General features: G+C 33.0%; 1 protein-coding gene across 1 annotated transcript in view; it reads right to left on the bottom strand.

Moving 5' to 3' along the window:
• Positions 1 to 8,463: 8,463 nt before the first annotated feature.
• Positions 8,464 to 26,351, bottom strand: part of LOC139511133 (uncharacterized) — a 231,704-nt gene continuing 213,816 nt past the window's right edge. Inside the window, exons 164-173 of the mRNA XM_071297705.1 lie at positions 25,530 to 25,618; positions 24,969 to 25,152; positions 22,866 to 22,977; positions 21,501 to 21,708; positions 15,277 to 15,471; positions 14,854 to 15,076; positions 14,134 to 14,437; positions 11,403 to 11,440; positions 9,404 to 9,468; positions 8,464 to 9,075 (exon numbers count right to left, since the gene is read on the bottom strand). Coding sequence (XP_071153806.1) covers positions 8,602 to 9,075; positions 9,404 to 9,468; positions 11,403 to 11,440; positions 14,134 to 14,437; positions 14,854 to 15,076; positions 15,277 to 15,471; positions 21,501 to 21,708; positions 22,866 to 22,977; positions 24,969 to 25,152; positions 25,530 to 25,618 — 1,892 coding nt within the window. The 3' untranslated portion in view covers positions 8,464 to 8,601. The remainder of the gene's footprint in view (positions 9,076 to 9,403; positions 9,469 to 11,402; positions 11,441 to 14,133; positions 14,438 to 14,853; positions 15,077 to 15,276; positions 15,472 to 21,500; positions 21,709 to 22,865; positions 22,978 to 24,968; positions 25,153 to 25,529; positions 25,619 to 26,351) is intronic.

Here is a 26,351-nt window from a genome sequence, read left to right as displayed (position 1 = left end):
ATTTATATCTCATGTTACAAATATAAATGCGGTTATTTTATTTGTAATTTGGAATTGTATTACATCATGATAAAGTCATCCTCATCATTAAACTAACAGTATTGAATTTTCAGAGATTTCACGCTAGTGTTTGATGTTGATATCATGTGTATATAAAAAATGTCGGTCATCAAATTTTTAATTTAAAACCTTTAATCAAACTATTAAAACAAGATGGGTAGAAGCGAAACCAGATATACTAACTTTTTCATATTGCATCAAACTTGACCGATGACCTCTTAAAAGTAAAGCTATATAGGGTCTGCGAAGACTAATGGAACTAAACTGATTGTAAAAGATCTAATGAATGGACCACAAGAAGACTAAAGAACAAAGAGGCCAGGCTCTTCGAAAACTTTAATATAATATTAAAGTTCTGTGAAAACTGTCAAGGAACTAGGCAACAGTCAATTTTTACCCTAAAGCAATCAGAAAAGAGGCTCGATGAAAACTGTTCAGAAATTAACACAGCAATAATTGTCTTTTAAAACAGTATAAATGAAAGATAGAACTCTGGTTTCGTTATACTCCATACATAAGAGTATAACAAAATCAGAGTTTTATATTTCAATTAGACTGCTATTTAAACATTTTGATACAAACTCATGAAGATACTAGGATTTAAAACAAACCGCCATACGCGCGTCACATGTACAAAAGTGACAAGTTAAAATAAATAGTTAAAAAGCCCAAAATATCGTTCAAAGACATTTCAGTTCTCCACGATAATCTCAATTTAAATCAAAGGAGGCGTCTTTTCCTTTCTTATTGGTATTCTTATCTGACAATTATGATCATTTGGCCCCTTCCGAACCAACAATATCTAAACTAAAAAGCTAAAGACCTAAAAAAAGGTTGCAATGCTACCCCCCCCCCCCCCCCCCCAAAAAAAAAGGCGCAATGAAGACAGCATAAAAGGAAAAGAAAAATACCTTATGAAGACAGTAAAGAAGCTCTAGTTATTCCTCCCCAAGAATGTTATGTAACTAGAGAAAATGCTCTAAATAAGTATAGAAAAGGATGTTTTATAAAAACTGTACAGGGACTAGGTAAGGCTACATGAATAATGTAAAGGAACCAAAGAAAAGGCTCTGTATAGACCGTAAAGGAACCAAAGAAAAGGCTCTGTATAGACCGTAAAAAAACTAGAAAAAAAAGGTTAAATGAAGACAGCAAGGGCATTACATATGCGGTTCACTGTAGGAATGACACGAACTTGAGAAAAAGAATATATGAGCAATATCAGGGGTCTAGATAAAATGTATAGAAAAACTGTTAAGTTACTACCTGAGAGGCTCCGTTGATTACGTAAATGCATCAAAGAAGAGATCCCAATATATGAGATAAAGGAGCCGGCGAAAAAGTGCCAATCAATAATATAGAACTAGAGAAAAAAAACTCATTGATGACCGCAAAGGAGGAACCACTGAAGATACCAAATTGTATTGTGTAGCGGAACTAGAAAAGAAGCCCCATGAAAGATCTAAAAAGAGAGAGAAAATGCTTCAGCTAATAAACCTTAAAGGAACGTGAGAAGAGTTGCCATTAAGACTGTCAATAATCTAGAGAAGATGCTCTATAAAATGTACAAATGTAGTGAAGAGGTCACATAAAGACTGTTAAAAAATCAAAAAAAGACCTTAAAAAGATTGTAAAAGGATTCGTAATATAAAAAGCCAATATTTTTACGCGAGATGCGCATTTCGTCTACAAAAGACTCATCAGTGTCATTAGAACAAAATTAAAGACTCCACGAAAACTGCAAAGGAACTACAGAAAAAGACGGCATGAAATCTGTAAATGAACAAGAGAAAGGGCTACAGGAAAACTGCAAAGGAACAATCGACAAAAGCAGCATTGACTGTAAATGATGAATATCAATACTAAATTGGTCTAAACATACTCAAAACCATCGGAAAAATCTAGATTGAAGGAATTGTAATCTGCGTTAGTAACTAAATTATCTATCACTTGCAATTTAAATCATACTTTCATGATGGCAATTGGGAAGCACAAGCTACTAGAAGGAAGTGTGGAGCCGGGTTGTACCTCCCCTGTGATAGTATGTACCTAGATATAAAAGCCATGATAGCTATCTATTATAAATATGGTATTTATGATAGCAATTTCAATGTGAACAACATAGGTCTATGGATAATGTCTCATTACATCCGCTGGTAAACGGTTACAAGAAAGTAAAATAGTAATATAAAATGATGGTAAGCAATAAGCACAAATAGGTCTAAACAAAACATCTGACAATCTATATGGAGGTGCATCCGTGCGTAATTTTAGCAAACGGACAATTAACTGTAAAAAGTAGTATATGGCAACATTTTGCTAGCTTTTCGTCAAAACAAAATATGTTCATTAGCAATACGCAAATTCGATTCTATCTTATCATATATCATCATATTGGCCCTTTCTTGTTCACAGATTACAATGGGTATTTCCAATTGTCTGTTTTTCTTTTTTAGCCATGACGTTGTCACTTTATTTTCGACTTGTCTCTCGTTTATATAGATTATAACAAAAACAATTGGATATGACTGTACTTTAAGACTTGTGTTTGTTCAGACGGAGTTTATAGCTAAACATCATGTTAATTCAAAGGGACTGGCAACAGTGGATTTTAGCTCTTAGAACTGAGTCAACAAATAGCGGTACGGACCTTGTAATAGCAAGAGAGACAAGATACCAAGGGGAGACATTCAAAAGTCGAAAGAAAATTGCATAGCAAAATTAAAATCAAAATGTACAAATGTATAAACAAATACCGTCTACAAACGGATTACGGAGCACCTATATATACCGACCACTTCACATTATACATTTTGGGAGGGACATTTTACGAACAATGTTTTTCTTTTCTTAAAATGTCCTGTACCAAGTCAGGAATATAGCAGTTGTAATCAAATAATTAGTTTCTATGTATGTTGCGTTAGCGTTGGTTTTGTTGCACTTCAGTGGGTTTTGTTTTCTTTGTTTTCCTCGGTTTAAGTTTGTAACCTGGATTTATTTTATCTCAATCGATTGATGACTTTTTAACAGCGGTATACTATTGTTGCCTTTATAAAATCAATTAGTATTGATACTTAAGGATTAAACACATTTGTACACAGATTAAAATCGATGTGTAAATTGGGCCAATAAACTCAAACTGAATAAAAGTCCGCAGGACGAGAACTTTTTTATGTACAGTTTATGAGTCAGTGTCCCAGTTTACACTGTAATTACATCCAGAAGATTTTGTCAAATCTTTGTAATTATCAACCGAAACACTTCTATTTTTTTGTCGTACAATTTCAGCTTTTTTGTCTCGAACAACAAAGGCTTTACTCTCCGTAATTTTTATTTAGAAAACGAGTTTACACTCGAACCTGATTTAAATCTGGGGCAACAACCGAAAAACCTTAAAGACGTGATAAAAACTAGAAAGGAAATATAGTTATCTACCTCTGGTCTGCGACACGCTCTCCGATTATAAAAGAAGGACAAAACATCCGATTAAAATTCCACTATGGCATGGCAATACAAATTATAGAAGATCAATGTAAAAGAGATATAAATATTGTTAACAAAAAACAGCATGCTGAAATAAAATTTAGAGATTGTCCATTACTAACTTTTAAACTATAACAAATATAGACATAAGAAACCAGACAAACAAAGTAAAGGATTCCATAGGAGTTCAGTTATAAAATATGTATTTCACACTGAACAGTAAAATCTACAAAACAATTAGTAAAATAAGTAAATACTATATTAAAAATAAATAAATACTGAACTCCGAGGAAAATTCAAAACGGAAAGTGGCAAAATCAAAGGATATAACACATCAAACGAATAGACAACTGTCATATTCCGGACTTATTACATGCATTTTTAAATGTAGAAAATGGTGGACACAGATACGTAAATCTGTTAACCTGTCAATTATAGCAAGGTAATTTTACGTTATGTTCGCCTACTAAGCCTGGGCATTCCTAAAAACTAAAATCACAAAAATATTGAACTCCGAGGAAAATTCAAAACGGAAAATGGTGGATTAAACCGGATTTAAAAGCTGGTTAAACTTCTTTTTTGTATGACAGTCGCATCAAACTCCATTATATCAAGGATTTCCTTGATTATATTGACAACAATGTATGAACAAAACAAACAGAATAATAGGTAACAAGAGTGCACATGCAGAAATGTCTCGCCTTCTTTCCTAATCATTGATATTATGTTGATAGTCCTAAATATAAAGCTTTATTACAACTGTCACATAAACTCAACATTAACCAAGAAAACTAAACATTGATCAATGAACCATGAAAACGAGGTCAAAGTCAGATGAACCATGCCAGGCAGACATGTACAGCTAACAATTCTTCCATGCAACAAATATAGCAGACCTATTGCTTATAAATTAAGAAAAACAGACCAAAACACAAATACTTAACACTAAGCAATAAAACATGAACATGAGGTCAAGGTCAAATAAAACCTGCGCGACTGTCATGTAGGTCATAAAATATTTCCATACACCAAATATAGTTGACCTATTGCATATAGTATTAGAAAAATAGACCAAAACTCAAAAACTAACTTTGACCACTGAACCGTGAAAATGACGTCAAGGTCTCATGAAACCTGTCAGCTAGACATGTACACCTTACAATCATTCCATACACTAAATATAGTAGACCTATTGCATATAGTATAAGAAAAACAGACCAAAACACAAAAACTTAACTATAACTGCTGAACCATGAAAATGAGGTCAAGGTCAGATGACACCTGCCAGTTGGACTAAACACTTTACAACCTTCAATACACCAAATTTACTAACCCTATTGCTTGTAGTATCTGAGATATGGACTTGACCACCAAAACTTAACCTTGTTCACTGATCCATGAAATGAGGTCAAGGTGAAGTGAAAACTGTCTGACGGGCAAGAGGACCTTGCAAGGTACGCACATACCAAATATAGTTATCCCATTATTCATAATAAGAGGGAATTTAACATTTCAAAAAATCTGAACTTTTTTTCAAGTAGTCACTGAACCATGAAAATGAGGTCAAGGACATTGGACACGTGATTGACGGAAAGCTCGAAGCATGAGGCATCTATATACAAGGTATGAAGCATCCAGGTCTTTCACCTTCTAATAGTTATCAAAGGTACCAGGATTATAATTTAATACGCCTACGCGCGTTTCGTCTGCATAAGACTCATCAGTGACGTTCAGATCAAAATAAGTTATAAGCCAAACAAGTTCAAAGTTGAAGAGCATTGAGGACCCAAAAACTCTAAAATATAAAGAAGGTAGCTAACGCCGCCACCGACACTACAAATATAGTCCCTAGTGTTGACAGTGGGTTACTTGCGAATATTTTTTATACCCCTTTCAAATTTATTTCTCCATGTATTATGCCTCAAATGGCAAGCTGGGGGGATAAAATAACACTTAAAAAATTTGGGTCCAGAATTTTAAAGGAAAGTAGTGATTTGGTCCAGTTGAAAAAGGTTAAAAACTAGCACTTCGGAAGCTGTCAAAAGATTTCAAGACGCCCTTAACATAAAATTGTCCATATTTTGAGTTAGAGCCGATGAACTTTTCTATAATTTTGATATAATTTGTCCCAAAAGTAGTACAACACACTTAAAATTTCATTGTGAAAGCACAGGTGGGATTTTTTAAATTTTCATTTATGTTCTAAAAGAAATGCACTACGAAATAATTGTGGTCTCGGACCAAAACATTGTTTCAAATATTCCAGTATGGAACATATATTACATTATTGCAAGCTTCGACATTACGAATTTTAACCAATTCAATAATGACAGGCGCAGTATAGTAGGCACATCAATCCAATCAACGCTAGATCAAGCATTCTAATATGACGTGCTTCTTTAGCTTTGTAAACAACACTGTGATAAAATTCTCAATAAAATATACTTAGCGCAGACTCAGAGATATACATAATAATGGCTGTTACAATATTATTCCCACGTAAATCTACATGTATTGGAACCTATTTGCAGACCCTTTGCCGATTTTATTGTTTTAAAAAGTGCAATTAAAAAAAGACAAAATAACTTTTATTCTTATTCGTATGCATAATAAAAAGAAGTAATGCACAAGAGCTCGGAGAAATCAACAAAATAAAAATTAAATAAAATTCCGCGAAAGTCTATTAATCTTTTTGGCGCATTTAAGTCATTTCAAAACATGACGTCATACACATGAAACCGCTAAAGTTGAAAGTTTTCTGTTGCATGAACCATCGGAATTCGTATGATATTGTATTAAAACTGATTTTTGAGGTAGGTTTTGTTTTATTTTGTATTCTATTGCATTATTCGCATATTTACTCATTTCAGCAAGTCAACATGGCGGCTCCTTGTTACAAAATGTCAACTTTGGATTTGACGGAAACTTACGAGAAAAACATGTAAATTAAAAATGGCAAATGTTGGGTTTGAGAATTTAAAGAATTTAAAAGTTTTTTTCTAGCAGTTATTCACAAAATAACCTACGCAAGCTACATATTTATAAAGATATTTGAGCTTTATCTAACAGGGAGTAAAAAAGAAGAGCCACACACACAGCATACCCATCCTCGCTTCAGTTTTTTAATGACCGTATTTGTCCTATTAGAATCGAAATAATTCATGGAAGCCATAGATTGTTGGAAATTTACACATGGCCTGGGCCGTGATATTCGTTAATGTTATCCCTCGCTAACGCTCAGGACAAAATTCGAATATCACGGCCCAGGCCATGTGTAAATTTCCAAGAATCCATGGCTTCCATGAATTATTTCTTAATTAACACCCCATTACTTAACTCAATGCCTTCAAGTACAAACTTACAAATCACGACACCATCAACACCACAACGAAACTACATGTAAGACAACCAGCAAAATAAAGAAGTTTAAAAAATGGAACATTCATTTTCAAAGTCTAAGAAAAAAGGATAAAATGATTGCATTAATTATTAAAACAACTGAATTAGACGTTACAATGGGCACAACATATATAGAATCCAACATTACAGCTATAAACTGCTAACTGCCAGACTTAAAATTGTCTTCACGATCAACTCAGAAGCAAAAAAAAATGAAGGTGTTTTCTAACGACAACAGACGACTCTTAACCAGAAAAAATTAAAGACAAAATAAATAACATCAGAGTAAACATCAAAATGATTTATTCCTTAATAGTGGTGACTCCAACATACAACCCATTACCTGGATCGAAAAGCCATCCTTTATACTGAAAAGCAGCAGTACACCAACTTGCTCCTATACAAACATCACTGAACACTGGTGAAACCCCTCAAGACTGCACATAGTGTTCCACTTTATATAAAAAAGGCAAAAGGCACTTAGCATCTTTTTACAGACCAATATACTAATGGACACCAACAATAACGCAAACTTATCAATACAAAACATTCACAAATCAAATCAATACACAAATATTTACATTGACGTCACTATAAATTATGGAATCACTTGCTGAACGAAACATGTCCCGAAAGATTACTGATGGGGAATGTTTGCATTCAATTACTGTAAATTTGTTATATATGTCATAATCGTCTTAATCCTTTTAATATTTTTATGATTCTTCTCCTTTTCATGCCAAGGAAAATGTCTCAGTGGATTGTACACCTCTTTAGTGAGGTTATTGAGAGTTCACTTTAATAATTAATCTACAATAAAAAGTCATTCATGTATAGCATTTAACAGTGAATTGAAAGCCATGTACTATGAAAATTAGAAGGGAAAAAACTGACTTTTCACTGGACGAGAAGTTGGGAGTATGTTCTTATCTAACTTTCTTCTTGAAAGGTCAACAGAGGTTTTAACTACCATGACATTTTTACTTTTATACAAAGAAGAATATTGACATATTTGAACATTTATCTCTAAATATGCAATTTTCTAAATTTCATATTTGAGATATCTGGGTCAATTTACATTTATTTTCCATCCACTGGACTATAAAACTTATTTGACTGAACTGAAGTAGTCTCATCAGAGCCAGAGGGTTGAATGCTTTGATAAAACATGATTTTTGCCTTGACCAAGCAATTACTTTGACTCGTCACATTCTCCGACAGAGTTCCACTGTATGCCTCTTCCATGTACAAATTAAGTAGAGGGACTTTTCTACAATTTATTTTTATTTGTATTTACATTAGGATGCTGAGATGTACTCACTATGATAGGCTTTCAATGAAAAATCAGTCAATGCAAGTAAATTTTATTATAAAGTAAAGAGAAAGGTAATTATAAGATACATATATAGTTTTCCTACAGACAGTCAGATCCTGATGGCTAAGTATTATGTATAATCATTCATTGTTAATATTAATTGACTTTAGTTTAGCAATTCAGTAATGAACTCTGAACAGAACTCTTAAATGCTATGGATTGATTTGATCAATTTTGGAAACAGAAGTAAGTTATATAATAGAATATAGAACAAAAGATTGAAAGAAAAATAGAAAATAATCTTGTAATCACAGTTCTTTTTCATTTTACAAATGTCCTTCCTCTCAAGCAGATGTTTCTTCATTCAAACTATCCACTACAAATGAGATTAGGTTCTCATCCAGACTAGTTGTCTGTGTAACTGCTGGGGCCTCCTGTTTACACACATCTGATGGGAACATGTTGGACTCTATGGACAGCAAAGAAGACTCTCTGAAGCATCCACCCTCATCAACTATAGGCAGTTCCACTTTATCGCCTACTGAAGAAACTGTTCTGGAAACGTCAGGATCATTCATCAACTCAAGATTGAAGACAGGCTTCTTTTGACCTAATGTACTGGTAACAGGCATCTCTTTGACATGTGGTAATGGTTTCCATGGTGGAACATGACTTGGTTGGCTTGTTAATTTTCCAGGACACTTGTTCAATTGTCTTGGAGGTGGGACATGATTTTCAAATTGAAATTTATTTTTTGTTTTCATTTGGAATGACACTGTTTGTCTTTGATACCTTGGTACCTCTGGTAATACTGGCTTCTGTCAAAATAAAAGTATACTAGAATGTATTCATTATCACATACAATGTCTGCTGCAAGTAATATTGTGTTCACACTATGAAATCTAACCTAGGATAATTATTCAAAATAAATCACAATTCACACTTATCAGTTTTAATCTTCACATCACCCTTACTTTGAAGAAAGTCATACATTGAAATCTACATTAAACAAGTTCAAATTTCAGTTAAAAATTAGACAAAAAAAAGGGCACCCTGTCCTGGTATTTCTTATCGTGCAGAAAAATATTCATCTCCAGTTACAAATTATCAAAGTTTGTTAATGAACTTGAATAAACAAAAACTTACCTCATTTTCACTTTCACTAGACAGCTCCTCTTCATCAATGTCATCATCAAAAAGTGATTTTCCAGCTGCAATTAAATGAAAATATAGCAAGAATAAATAAGCAAAAGAAAGATACTTTCAATGCTTTTATACAATTTTCTTTTTTTGATGCATTGTATTTGATGAAATCTTTCAAGCATGCAAATATTGGTCTGAAGATTTTTAGTATTAACTTAAGGGGTGTATACAGGTGATGCTCCAAGAATTTATTCTCATAAATAGAGACATCAAGCTACTTTTTATAATACAGGTAAAGATGGGTAACAACAGTACTTACAAAAAGATTAAACAAACATTTTACCACTGTGTTTTAATAAAGAAGGATGTAAAGAGGGTAGTTAAGGGCATACGATACAGTTACAGGGAATGTAATGACGTTGCTAACGTAAAATGTTATTTTCGCGATGTCAAACTCTGACATATCGGGAAAAGATGCATTTTCGACTGATTTTTATCATTCAAACTGATTTAATTTGAAAACGAGTGCATGGACCCCTATTTTTTAAAACAGCAATTTGTTTCATTTTGCAAGGAGATTATGTGACCCAAATTTAAAAAAAACCTGTAAATAGCGCAATTTTTTAAATTTTGATAAACATGCAGCAAAAAATGACGTTTTTTCCTCTATTCATGAACATTTGATAAATATAGAGTTATTTCGGAATAAAAATTGCATAATTTTTAATGATACTTATAAAATACAGAAATTACCAATTATTTAACAAAAACCATTTTGTGTTTATCTTTTAAAACAAAAAAGTTATGTCTTTCTTTCGAAAAAGAAAATACGGACACAAATCTGAATTTTGAGCAAATATACAAAATTCGAACTCATTTTACTCAAAAAGTAGCACATGAAGGTATATTTTTTATTACATATTTGATTTAATGAGGTAAAAAATAGCCTATATGCAAATTTTCATCAACTTGTAAATACAGGTTCAATACTGTATCGTATGCCCTTAAGGCCAGGAAGGAGATTTAATGAACTGTATTACATGCATTAAAGATGTAAAAACTGACTTCCAGGTTTTGGAGAATATTACTAATAGTAATATTAATGAATGATTGGAAATGTTATTAAAATTTTCTTTGAATATTTTTTTACGTGACAAAATAAAATGAAAAACATTTCTTGAACATTTCCAAAATATCTTAAACCAATAACTATCTATGTTAATTATTTTTTGTCAAACAAATGAATTAGTAGTGGGATGTAAAGTTCCCATCCTGCATTTGATTAAGATGGCTCAGGTGTCTTCCTTCATCTTGGATTTTGAAGAAGCAGATACCTTTGGTCTAGACATTTGATGAAATGTGCAAATTTTGAGAGTTGTATGTAATTTATGTAAAAGACATTTGATATAAATATAGAAAATTGTGTGTTTTATCATAATTACAGCTGTAATTTCTCAAAAAACACCTTGTTCGTGTTTGATTAGATTGTTTGCCAAATAAGGGGAGATAACTAAGATAAAGTAATTTTTATAATAGAAAGTGTTATGAATTTACCTATTTTGATATGTAGCAAGAAAACAAGTTCGGTGACCCCATTTTTTTTTATTTTTATTTTTTTTATCTGAAAGCATGTCATTTTTTTTTATTTTTATTTTTTTTTATCTGAAAGCATGTTATAAGTGCAATCTTCTCACATTTTATCTTTAAGTTCTGATTGTAAGTTTTCTTTTTATCACACAAAACATTTTCCATGCATAATCTATACAAAATCTGACAATTTTGCACAACCTGTAGTGTGAAAAAAAGTCCAATGACCCATTCTTTTAATATATTTTTGTAAAAAGCATTAAGAAAACTTCATTTTGACAAGTTATCAAAATTTTTTATCAATTTTAATTAAGACTCCCTAGCTACCTTAAGCAGAGTAGTTTTTAGGCTAAACAATTTCAAGAATTGTTTTGAAAAGCTGATTGATAACAGGTATCATCATTATTATACTTACAGTGACCTCCATGTGATGGATACACCCATCTGTTATGTCTGCAATAAAATAAAAAACAATTAAAACTATATCTATTATAATGTCTAAAGCTGGGGTCACACATTCACGAATTTTACTGCCGTCCTTGACAGGACCATTCCCGATTAAAATTTGTCAAAAGTCTGATCAAGATCCTGTGAATCGTGGATGGAAATTTAAACTTTAATTCAAAGTTGTAAAACAAATAATTTAATCATGACAACAATCAGATATTGTTCAGGGAGCGACGATATTCAACCGTTTCAAAGCGAATTTATCCCGATAATCCCGTTCTCAATCCGCTTCTAATCCAATTTGTATCTTTTGCCAGGTAAATTTCGACAAAGTCTGTTACGACTGCGTCCCGATTCTACCGAATGTAATCCAACAGAGATCAGACAGTGACCAGACAGTGAACCAACGCTGATGGAAGTTATCCGGTCGAAAACTGTTGGCATAATCGGGATCAGCAGGTACTGTCGGAACGTAATCCTATCACGGTCCGCTCTATCGCATAGCAAACGGCTTTATCTGGTCTCAGTCGTATTGTATTCTGTAATGGTCAGGACTCTGTCGTGTGTATTATTGACGAATTTCGTATTAATAACAGGACTGTTTCGGAACGGTTTCGGCAAAATCGGTTCGTAATCGACAAGATCTGGATGCAATCTGGACTCAAACGTCAGAAAAACAGCAATGACAAATTTCTCCAGATCATTCCCGTTCCACAGGACACCGTCCAGAATACACAGAACATTGTTAGGATTGTGATCCGATACAGCAGAATCTGTCACGACATAGGCAGGATTGTAATCCGACTATACTAAATCGGCTGAATTTCCCCAAATGTTACGGGACGCACCTAACTGTCGGGGTCCTTCCCCGAACTATTCAAACCCTTCCTGATCCGTAGGAATCTGTTACGAACTTAAACGACTGCGATCAGACAATGATAGGACATTCCAGATAATTGAGGATAGTAATCCGACTTTTTCACTTTTCTTTTCGTATCGCTGTCTGATCTCAAACGGGAGCAATAATCGGCAATGAGTGAACCCCGCATTAGTGTAAGTTATTTCAGCACTTGTGTAGGGAACACTTTTGATTGAAAACTTTACATTAAGAATTCATTTAATTTATATGTTACAACTAAACCTACTTTAATACTATGTTAATATGAGGCTTGCTCATTGTAGAAAGCCTGAAATTAAGCCCACCAATAAAAGATATGTAAACCAGCATTAAATTTCTTTTCTTGTACTTCCCTCAGTGAGACTGGAACACCTTTTTAACAGTGTGGAATCATGTCAATAAAGCATAAGTGTTAAGTTTGTCTGATGAAATGCAAGATTTCAGATAAAACCTATGGTGGAAAACCTGTACAAAGAGCCAATTTTACCATGATTTCCTATTGTATTTCTATTGATAGCAAACGTTCACAATGAAGGAGGTTTTTTGTAGAACCACAATATTTGTCTAGTATTCAATTTAAACAGTGGCACATCTAGAGGGTGTACAAGGGGTTTGACCCCTTTTTGTTTGACAACTAATGAATGGTGACATAAATGTATGGTTGAAACCCCCTTTCAAAAAAGTCTGCATCCACACATCTTAGTATTTGAAAAATTCTTAAGACTTTAATTTTTTTTTTCTCATCTGTGTAGTATTGCCTATTCTAGATGATACCAATAAAATTGGCTTGTTTATTGTTTTTATATATTTCTGGAATGCATTTAAAGCAAAAATATCAGTAAGTTGGAGTCAACTATAGTTTTCTGGTTATTAAACTTGTATATGAAATAAAGAATTATTATTATTATTATTATTATGTACACAGTAATTTGAAAAGGAAAAGATGATTGACATTGATGATACATGGTGACAGTTTTTGGTGGGGTTTGTGATGCTTAGTCTTTTTCTATGTTGTGTCTTGTGTTTTTTTATTTGTCTGTTTGTCTATTTCCTTGTTAGCCATGGTGTTGTCAGTTTATTTTCAATCTATGAGTTTGACTGTCTCTCTGTATCTTTCGTCCCTCTCTGAAGATAAAACAGACAAAGATAAAACAGACAAACCAGGTATCATATCTACCATTTTGGTAGCACAATAAATTTTATTGACAAAGTCATTACAGTAATACAAGGTTTATTTATTTGTTGGCTGTTGTTCGTGTGATTCTTTGTCAATTGTGTTCTCCAATTTATTTATATTGTAGTCCTGTGTTGTCATTTTGATGTTATATTTCACATGGCCATAAAAGTGCGAGGTTTGGCATGCCACAAAACCAGGTTCAACCCACCATTTTTTCCTTTAAAAATGCCCTGTACCAAGTCAGGAATATGGTCATTGTTTATTATAGTTCGTTTCTGTGTGTATTACATTATAACGTTGTGTCGTTTGTTTTCTCTTACTTTTGAGTGTAAATTCACATTGCGATAAGACGTGTCACGGTACTTGTCTATCCCAAATTCATGTATTTGGTTTTGATGTTATATATATATGTTATATTTGTTATTCTCGTGGGATATGTGTGTTACATTTTAGTGTTATGTCGTTGTTCTCCTCTTATATTTAATGCGTTTCCCTCGGTTTTAGTTTGTTATCCCGATTTTGTTTTTTGTCCATGGATTTATGAGTTTTGAACAGCGGTATACTACTGTTGCCTTTATTTATTCAAATTATGTTTAAATAAACTCTAAAGTAAAATATCATTACCTTAGTTTCTTCCTCAGACAGAAAACTGCAATGGCAGCCGAGATGAGGATAACTATGATACAGATTACAATGACGGCTATCATCCACGGCTGTATTCCACAGTCAGGACAGGTACAGATATAACTACCAATGGTATTGATACAGGTGTAAGATTCTGGACAGGGTGATGGAGTCTGTAGACATTCATTTACATCCTCCTCACAATGCTGACCGGTGTAACCTGAGCTACATACACAGTCATAATACTGATCAAAACTCTCAGCTCTGTGTGTATCCTCACAGGGATAGTTACTTGTGTTCTTGGCTAAAATTAAACAACAGAATAAAATGATTCAGCTAAAATAATAATGTTATTCGGAAAAGAGACACTACTATGAGTTGGTCTCCTGCTTAAAATGGTAGTACCATAATGTCAAAACTACATTCATGTGAACCAGTTTTCAAGACTACAAACTATATTTTTCAAATTTTTCAAAAGAAACCTTGAAAAAAAGATCCTAAACCACAGGACATACAAACAGAATCAAATAACATATGAAAGAATGTTTATATATAGTTACTGAAATAAACCAATGTTTATTGAACTTATTCTACAGATGTTTTCAGTGAAGAACCATAAGTTGCTGCATTAGTTCTTTTAGATATTTCAACTTACAATATTAAACCCATGATCACTATTCTGTTGGTGTCTCAAATGTAAACTTTACTCTTAAAACTCACCTTGACATTGGCCATTGTTCTGACAAGGGGACTCCATTATAGCAAACTCTACTGTTAAAATTTCAGATGAAGAATTGTTGTTGTCCATGACATACATCTTCATACTATCATATCCAAAGTAACCAGTAGGTTGAATATAGGTCACAGTGACATAGATCCAGGACATCTTTGTTTCATTGTATGGTAAAAGCTGACTGAAGTTTCCACATGGAATTGTATCCATCTGAAATAAATACAAAAGTTGTAGTTTTAATCTTCTGATATATTTTTTGATTTTATTATGTTTTTTCTGAAAAAAAAATGTTTCAACTAAATCAAGTTTTACAGCCAGAACATATGGATGTCTTCCATTTCTGTAGAAAGAGCATTGATATTTTGATGTCATTATTTCAATAATGCAGTTCTGTATCCATGATAACTTACCAACAACTGATCTTTGCATGTATCTATCCTTAGTAATATTGTTTCTTCACTAGATACTGTTAAGTTTCCATGGTTTGGATATGATATAAACATAGACAGGTTATCTTCTTTCTCCACATCATAACCACCGATCACTGCTGTAAACTGATCTGACCAGATGTACTCATTATAATCCTGCATCTGCTCTAAATACACCTAGAAAATATTGTATTAAAGTAAAATATAAAGGCTGTACTCATAACCCTGCATTTGCTCTGAAAACACCTAGAAAATATTGTATTGCAAAAAAATATAAAGGCTTAAAAACCCTTATCTTTGACAAAAAAAAAAGTTTAAAACCATTAAAAACAATAATTTTTGCTATCAATTGAATACAAACCATTATTCTGATCATCTACGGGAAAACTGACTTAGATTTGGGTTTTGAAAACATTAGCAATTACCCAGCAAACATGTTTGTTGCCAAACAGAATTATCAGACACATTGTTGAAACTAGATAATCCCATGAATGATTGTGGCAAAGTTTGGTTCCAATTGGCCTGCAATCTACACCCCACCCCCCAAATGTCTGTATCCATATTAAAGGTGTAATACTTACAATAACAGGTTCAGATGGGTCTTGGTGTAACATTGATTGTCCATACTGTATCCATATTAAAGGTGTAATACTTACAATAACAGGTTCAGAGGGATCTTGGTGTAACATTGATTGTCCATACTGTATCCATATTAAAGGTGTAATACTTACAATAACAGGTTCAGATGGGTCTTGGTGTAACATTGATTGTCCATACTGTATCCATATTAAAGGTGTAATACTTACAATAACAGGTTCAGATGGATCTTGGTGTAACATTGATTGTCCATACTGTATCCATATTAAAGGTGTAATACTTACAATAACAGGTTCGGAGGGATCTTGGTGTAACATTGATTGTCCATACTGTATCCATATTAAAGGTGTAATACTTACAATAACAGGTTCAGATGGATCTTGGTGTAACATTGATTGTCCATACTGTATCCATATTAAAGGTGTGATACTTACAATAACAGGTTCAGAGGGATCTTGGTGTAACATTGATTGTCCATACTGTATCCATATTAAAGGTGTAATACTTACAATAACAGGTTCAGATGGGTCTTGGTGTAACATTGATTGTCCATACTGTATCCATATTAAAGGTGTAATACTTACAATAACAGGTTCAGAGGGATCTTGGTGTAACATTGATTGTCCATACTGTATCCATATTAAAGGTGTAATACTTACAATAACAGGTTCAGAGGGATCTTGGTGTAACATTGATTGTCCATACTGTATCCATATTAAAGGTGTAATACTTACAATAACAGGTTCAGAGGGATCTTGGTGTAACATTGATTGTCCATACTGTATCCATATTAAAGGTGTAATACTTACAATAACAGGTTCAGATGGGTCTTGGTGTAACATTGATTGTCCATACTGTATCCATATTAAAGGTGTAATACTTACAATAACAGGTTCAGATGGGTCTTGGTGTAACATTGATTGTCCATACTGTATCCATATTAAAGGTGTGATACTTACAATAACAGGTTCAGATGGGTCTTGGTGTAACATTGATTGTCCATACTGTATCCATATTAAAGGTGTAATACTTACAATAACAGGTTCAGATGGGTCTTGGTGTAACATTGATTGTCCATACTGTATCCATATTAAAGGTGTAATACTTACAATAACAGGTTCAGAGGGATCTTGGTGTAACATTGATTGTCCATACTGTATCCATATTAAAGGTGTAATACTTACAATAACAGGTTCAGATGGGTCTTGGTGTAACATTGATTGTCCATACTGTATCCATATTAAAGGTGTAATACTTACAATAACAGGTTCAGATGGATCTTGGTGTAACATTGATTGTCCATACTGTATCCATATTAAAGGTGTGATACTTACAATAACAGGTTCAGATGGGTCTTGGTGTAACATTGATTGTCCATACTGTATCCATATTAAAGGTGTGATACTTACAATAACAGGTTCAGATGGGTCTTGGTGTAACATTGATTGTCCATACTGTATCCATATTAAAGGTGTAATACTTACAATAACAGGTTCAGATGGGTCTTGGTGTAACATTGATTGTCCATACTGTATCCATATTAAAGGTGTGATACTTACAATAACAGGTTCAGATGGATCTTGGTGTAACATTGATTGTCCATACTGTATCCATATTAAAGGTGTGATACTTACAATAACAGGTTCAGATGGGTCTTGGTGTAACATTGATTGTCCATACTGTATCCATATTAAAGGTGTAATACTTACAATAACAGGTTCAGAGGGGTCTTGGTGTAACATTGATTGTCCATACTGTATCCATATTAAAGGTGTAATACTTACAATAACAGGTTCAGAGGGATCTTGGTGTAACATTGATTGTCCATACTGTATCCATATTAAAGGTGTAATACTTACAATAACAGGTTCAGATGGATCTTGGTGTAACATTGATTGTCCATACTGTATCCATATTAAAGGTGTAATACTTACAATAACAGGTTCAGATGGGTCTTGGTGTAACATTGATTGTCCATACTGTATCCATATTAAAGGTGTAATACTTACAATAACAGGTTCAGATGGATCTTGGTGTAACATTGATTGTCCATACTGTATCCATATTAAAGGTGTAATACTTACAATAACAGGTTCAGATGGATCTTGGTGTAACATTGATTGTCCATACTGTATCCATATTAAAGGTGTGATACTTACAATAACAGGTTCAGAGGGATCTTGGTGTAACATTGATTGTCCATACTGTATCCATATTAAAGGTGTAATACTTACAATAACAGGTTCAGATGGATCTTGGTGTAACATTGATTGTCCATACTGTATCCATATTAAAGGTGTGATACTTACAATAACAGGTTCAGATGGGTCTTGGTGTAACATTGATTGTCCATACTGTATCCATATTAAAGGTGTAATACTTACAATAACAGGTTCGGAGGGATCTTGGTGTAACATTGATTGTCCATACTGTATCCATATTAAAGGTGTAATACTTACAATAACAGGTTCAGATGGGTCTTTGTGTAACATTGATTGTCCATACTGTATCCATATTAAAGGTGTGATACTTACAATAACAGGTTCAGATGGGTCTTGGTGTAACATTGATTGTCCATACTGTATCCATATTAAAGGTGTAATACTTACAATAACAGGTTCAGAGGGATCTTGGTGTAACATTGATTGTCCATACTGTATCCATATTAAAGGTGTAATACTTACAATAACAGGTTCAGATGGGTCTTTGTGTAACATTGATTGTCCATACTGTATCCATATTAAAGGTGTGATACTTACAATAACAGGTTCAGATGGGTCTTGGTGTAACATTGATTGTCCATACTGTATCCATATTAAAGGTGTAATACTTACAATAACAGGTTCAGATGGGTCTTGGTGTAACATTGATTGTCCATACTGTATCCATATTAAAGGTGTAATACTTACAATAACAGGTTCAGAGGGATCTTGGTGTAACATTGATTGTCCATACTGTATCCATATTAAAGGTGTAATACTTACAATAACAGGTTCAGATGGATCTTGGTGTAACATTGATTGTCCATACTGTATCCATATTAAAGGTGTAATACTTACAATAACAGGTTCAGATGGATCTTGGTGTAACATTGATTGTCCATACTGTATCCATATTAAAGGTGTAATACTTACAATAACAGGTTCAGATGGGTCTTGGTGTAACATTGATTGTCCATACTGTATCCATATTAAAGGTGTGATACTTACAATAACAGGTTCAGAGGGATCTTGGTGTAACATTGATTGTCCATACTGTATCCATATTAAAGGTGTAATACTTACAATAACAGGTTCAGATGGATCTTGGTGTAACATTGATTGTCCATACTGTATCCATATTAAAGGTGTGATACTTACAATAACAGGTTCAGATGGATCTTTGTGTAACATTGATTGTCCATACTGTATCCATATTAAAGGTGTAATACTTACAATAACAGGTTCGGAGGGATCTTTGTGTAACATTGATTGTCCATACTGTATCCATATTAAAGGTGTAATACTTACAATAACAGGTTCAGAGGGATCTTGGTGTAACATTGATTGTCCATACTGTATCCATATTAAAGGTGTAATACTTACAATAACAGGTTCAGATGGATCTTGGTGTAACATTGATTGTCCATACTGTATCCATATTAAAGTTGTAATACTTACAATAACAGGTTCAGATGGATCTTGGTGTAACATTGATTGTCCATACTGTATCCATATTAAAGGTGTGATACTTACAATAACAGGTTCAGAGGGATCTTGGTGTAACATTGATTGTCCATACTGTATCCATATTAAAGGTGTAATACTTACAATAACAGGTTCAGATGGATCTTGGTGTAACATTGATTGTCCATACTGTATCCATATTAAAGGTGTAATACTTACAATAACAGGTTCAGAGGGATCTTGGTGTAACATTGATTGTCCATACTGTATCCATATTAAAGGTGTAATACTTACAATAACAGGTTCAGATGGATCTTGGTGTAACATTGATTGTCCATACTGTATCCATATTAAAGGTGTAATACTTACAATAACAGGTTCAGATGGATCTTGGTGTAACATTGATTGTCCATACTGTATCCATATTAAAGGTGTGATACTTACAATAACAGGTTCAGATGGGTCTTGGTGTAACATTGATTGTCCATACTGTATCCATATTAAAGGTGTAATACTTACAATAACAGGTTCAGATGGATCTTGGTGTAACATTGATTGTCCATACTGTATCCATATTAAAGGTGTAATACTTACAATAACAGGTTCAGATGGGTCTTGGTGTAACATTGATTGTCCATACTGTATCCATATTAAAGGTGTAATACTTACAATAACAGGTTCAGAGGGATCTTGGTGTAACATTGATTGTCCATACTGTATCCATATTAAAGGTGTAATACTTACAATAACAGGTTCAGATGGGTCTTGGTGTAACATTGATTGTCCATACTGTATCCATATTAAAGGTGTGATACTTACAATAACAGGTTCAGAGGGATCTTGGTGTAACATTGATTGTCCATACTGTATCCATATTAAAGGTGTAATACTTACAATAACAGGTTCAGATGGATCTTGGTGTAACATTGATTGTCCATACTGTATCCATATTAAAGGTGTGATACTTACAATAACAGGTTCAGATGGATCTTTGTGTAACATTGATTGTCCATACTGTATCCATATTAAAGGTGTAATACTTACAATAACAGGTTCGGAGGGATCTTTGTGTAACATTGATTGTCCATACTGTATCCATATTAAAGGTGTAATACTTACAATAACAGGTTCAGAGGGATCTTGGTGTAACATTGATTGTCCATACTGTATCCATATTAAAGGTGTAATACTTACAATAACAGGTTCAGATGGATCTTGGTGTAACATTGATTGTCCATACTGTATCCATATTAAAGTTGTAATACTTACAATAACAGGTTCAGATGGATCTTGGTGTAACATTGATTGTCCATACTGTATCCATATTAAAGGTGTGATACTTACAATAACAGGTTCAGAGGGATCTTGGTGTAACATTGATTGTCCATACTGTATCCATATTAAAGGTGTAATACTTACAATAACAGGTTCAGATGGATCTTGGTGTAACATTGATTGTCCATACTGTATCCATATTAAAGGTGTAATACTTACAATAACAGGTTCAGAGGGATCTTGGTGTAACATTGATTGTCCATACTGTATCCATATTAAAGGTGTAATACTTACAATAACAGGTTCAGATGGATCTTGGTGTAACATTGATTGTCCATACTGTATCCATATTAAAGGTGTAATACTTACAATAACAGGTTCAGATGGATCTTGGTGTAACATTGATTGTCCATACTGTATCCATATTAAAGGTGTGATACTTACAATAACAGGTTCAGATGGGTCTTGGTGTAACATTGATTGTCCATACTGTATCCATATTAAAGGTGTAATACTTACAATAACAGGTTCAGATGGATCTTGGTGTAACATTGATTGTCCATACTGTATCCATATTAAAGGTGTAATACTTACAATAACAGGTTCAGATGGGTCTTGGTGTAACATTGATTGTCCATACTGTATCCATATTAAAGGTGTAATACTTACAATAACAGGTTCAGAGGGATCTTGGTGTAACATTGATTGTCCATACTGAGTAATGAATATCTCTGGGTGGTCATTTTGACTGGTAATTGTGACGGTCAGTGTTACAGGTAGACTAGCCACAGGTATGTTTGGGTCTGTTTGATTCTCTGATAAGATGATTCTTATTGTCTCTGTTCCTGAACAATCAACACATGGTGTATATAACAATCTGAAATAAACAGAAGACATCATCAGTAAAGTGTTTAGCATGTAGTTATATATGTATGATATGATATATGGTGGCTTAATTTGAAGCTGAGACATTTATTCAGATTGGCTTAAATTATGTGGTACTAAAAAGAGAAGTTTAATTGTTAAAACATTGGGAAACCCTGAAAGATCCATGTGATACTACTTCAGCCAGTAAAAAGTCCTTATTTTACACACAGATAAGTTCTCAGTAAACTCAGTTCTTTACAAATGTTTAATAACTCCCACATTTTTACATCTTTATTGTAGTGTTCTGCTCTTCAAAAAAGAACAAAAGCTCAATTAATAAAGTACTGGGTACCTTTATGTCCAATATCATTGCATACAGTTTTTTAAATTTCTATTTATAGTTTGAGTTCCACAATGTAAGGCACATTATATAGGAATATTGACCCAAATATTAAATATTATAATTACTGAACAGACAAAGAAGCTTTGTGCACAAGTAAAACTGTAACCCAACCCCTTTTTGTGCCTTTACCAAGTCATGTTATTGTTGGTATTTGATTGTACATGTCTATATTCTAGGATTAGTCAGGTTTTGATGTGAACCTTTTAATGTATTATTTCTTCATTTTATGAAAATAGAATGCAGCATCATAAGCTTTCTCTATTATGACCAGATTCATAGTAAGGAGAGGGGAAGTAACTTACATTAACTACACAGACAATACTCTCCCCTCTATATAAAGTTAATAACTTGTGATATATTAAATAATCATAATAATGACTTTACATTGTTTAAAGTTAATTTAACAAAATAAACAATACTTTCCCCTCTATATAAAGTTAATAACTTGTGATATATTAAATAATCATAATAATGACTTTATACTGTTTAAAGTTAATTTAACAAAATAAACAATACTTTCCCCTCTATATAAAGTTAATAACTTGTGATATATTAAATAATCATAATAATGACTTTATACTGTTTAAAGTTAATTTAACAAAATAAACAATACTTTCCCCTCTATATAAAGTTACTAATGTGTGATATATTAAATAATCATAATAATGACTTTTACATTGTTTCAAGTTAATTTAACAAAATAAACAATACTTTTACCTCTATATAAAGATACTTATTTGTCATATATATATAAAATATCTTACAGTCCATTTGTATGCAGTATGGGTTCTCCCATTATATATGTAGTATTGTCCAGGTAAAATACAATGGAATCTCCTTCATCATCAACAGCCTCTAATAAATACTGTAGTGTTCCTAAAACATAAAAAGTCATTTTGGAATAAAATGTTGTAGCTTTAAACCTTGAAACAAATTTTCGATAAAAGCATTATAATCTTGCAGTAAGAGTATATTAAGAATTGGCCAAATGTTTACTAGCCTGACCACTAGGACATAATTATAATTGATATATTTGATGTAAAATAGAACATGAATAAAAGTTGCAGTCTCTTTATAAATAATTCAAGTTGTCAGCTGAAGGGGGTTCACAAATTTTTATCAAGATGAATCAAGCAAGGGAAACTAATAGAAAAGTAAGGATATGGGTATCCATCAATGACACAAAATAAGTACATGCACACCAAAAATACACAAAAAGACTGTTCTTCATATCAAATATCAAATTCTCAGCAAGGCCTTCTACCTGTCAACAGGGAAACTCAGGCTACAAACCAGAAATCAATTCCCAATTTTTAGAAATAGTGACTTTAAACTTAAAATCATTAGGCTTCTTTGTTTCTTATCTCTCTACCTGTACAAATATAAAAAGAAGATGTGGTATGATTGCCAATGAGACAACTATCCACAAAAGACCAAAATGACACAGACATTAACAACTATAGGTCACCGTACGGCCTTCAACAATGAGCAAAAGTTCATTTCAATAAAACATTTGAAAGTCAAGTAACCAATCAGAAAATCATTTAAGGTGCCATGGATCATCTGTATAGTTTTTCTTAGATAAAATTTTCTCATACTTTGCCAAAATGAAGATTTTACTATGCTTTTTCAAAAATATAATAAAAAGTATGGGTCACCGTGCTATTTTTCAAGCTACAAGGTTAGATTGTTGATGAAAAAACAAGTTTTTTGTGAATAAAAAGAAATCTATGAGATAGAATTTAAAATAAAATATGAGATAATAGGTTTTATTAAATACTTTAGGCAAACAAAAGAAACTAGATGTGTCAAAGCTACACGAATGGCCCTGTCTCAAAAATTTGAAAAATCTGCTACTTCAATAACACATATGGACACAAACATGATGGAAGTCTCACATATCAAAAATCAGCTCAAAATCTGGAGGCGTATAGAAAATAAGTCTGTATAACTGTGATTTCCAACAATTTTTAAAGTTGTAAACCCTTAATTTTGGTAAAATTAGCGGAGCGGAACAAAACTTTAACTTAATCTGTATCTCATCATGGTTAGCTCACATACCAAAAATCAGCCCAATATCTAAAAGAATTTAGAAAAAAGGTCTGTATAACTGTGATTTTCAAATATTTATAAAAGTCCAAAGCCCCAAATTACAGCAAAATTTAGCCGAGCGGAATTAAACTTAAACTTTGATCTGTAACTCATCATGGATAACTCACAAACCAAATATCAGCCCAATATCTGAAAGCATTTAGAAAAAAAGTCTGTATAACTGTGATTTTCAACAATTTATCAAAGTCCAAAGCAAAGTTCACTATAATTCCAGAAAAAAAATTGTATTTTGAGAGTTATCTCCCAATAAAAGGGCAAGTTGCAATATTGATTATAAAAAGACAAATGTGGGGTTTTGTTTTAAACATTTATAAACAAGAATGTGTCCTCAGTACCCACTGGCACTATCATTTTCTATGTTCAGTGGACCGTGAAATTCTGGTAAAATCTCTAATTTGGCATTAAAATTAGAAAGATCATATCATAGGGAACATGTGTACCAAGTTTGAAGTCAATTGGACTTCAACTTCATTAAAAACTACCTTGACCTAAAACTTTAACCTGAAGCGGGACAGAAGGACGAACGGGCGGACGCCCAGACCAGAAAACATAATGCCCCTCTACTATCGTAGGTGGGGCATAAAAATACAATAAATCACTTATTTTTCTTTAAATAAATAAACATTTTTATACATACATTGCAAATCGGTCTCAAAATTTGCAGATTTGGGCAAAGAACTAGACCAATTAAGTACTGCAATCCAAGATGGGGGTATACAATGAATCTACCTTTATGATAGATTTTAGATATTTACCTTCATCCTCAACCATAGTAACAGTATTAGGACTGACCAATCTAGGAGGTGTATTGTACACTGCAGTTGTGACTGCAGACAACGAGAACTGAGATTCTGATGACAAGTAGTTAGGATCTGCTGTAGACCTCTTCCTTCGACGGTCATCATTTTGGTTCCTATTAGAACTACTAGTACTGCAAACCTATATAGAGAATGTGATTAATGAGCTACCTTAAAGTACAAACTTAAATAATCTCAAGGACATATAAAAATGTTGTTTTTACAGTACATTCATAATTGTAAGATAGAAAATACAACCTCACAAGGCCGCCCTGGTAATAATTGCATTGATTAATTTTGTTCCATTAACCATATTTGTTAGCCGTATATATTTATCAAACAATTCCTGTTCTACACACCATAACTGTTACAGTTCTATTTCCTTTGTAATATTATATTCTACTATAAACCATAATTATTACTGTCCTATTGGTAAGTTCAATTTCACTGATCATAACTGTAACTATTATCCTAAATGTTAACAGTACAATTAGAATTTGGTAATTATGTAACACTTACCATAACTGTTACTGTTCCATTTGCATTGGTAACCTCTGTTCTATCTTGGTCACCACAGGTTTTACCTGACAATTCCCACTGCTGCAGCTCTGTATTAAAAAAAATAACAATGTTCCAAAGGCAGTAAGTAACCTATTGTCATGTCTTTATAAATAAGTTATTCCTGTTTACTGTTTTATTCAAAACTAAAGTCACAACTAAAGTCATCAGCCCATCTGGCCATCCAGTGAGTTACAATGGTGTGTTGTCTCTATCAGTAACTGAATCTACCTGAATTACATTGAGTTAACACCAGTGTGTTGTCTCTATCAGTAACTGAATCTTTACATGGATTTAAGTGAGTTAACACCAGTGTGTTGTTTCTATCAGTAACTGAATCTTAACCTGGATTTCAGTGAGTTAACACCAGAGTGTTATCTCTATCAGTAACTGAATCTTTACCTGGATTCCAGTGAGTTAACACCAGTGTGTTGTTTCTATCAGTAACTGAATCTTTACCTGAATTCCAGTGGGTTAACACCAGTGAGTTGTCTATCAGTAACTAAATCTTTATCTGGATTCCAGTGAGTTAACACCAGTTAGTTGTCAATCAGTAACTGAATCTTTACCTGGATTCCAGTGGGTTAACACCCATGTGTTGTCTCTTTCAGTAACTGAATCTTTACCTGGATTCCAGTGGGTTCACACCAGTGAGTTGTCTATCAGTAACTGAATCTTTATCTGGATTCCAGTGAGTTAACACCAGTTAGTTGTCAATCAGTAACTGAATCTTTACCTGGATTCCAGTGAGTTAACACCCATATGTTGTCTCTATCAGTCACT

Source organism: Mytilus edulis, chromosome 2 (genome assembly GCF_963676685.1).
Source record: "Mytilus edulis chromosome 2, xbMytEdul2.2, whole genome shotgun sequence".
NCBI classification, from domain to species: domain Eukaryota; kingdom Metazoa; phylum Mollusca; class Bivalvia; order Mytilida; family Mytilidae; genus Mytilus; species Mytilus edulis.
The sequence above is the reverse complement of the archived record's forward strand: the minus strand, read 5'-3'. Positions and strand labels throughout refer to the sequence as shown.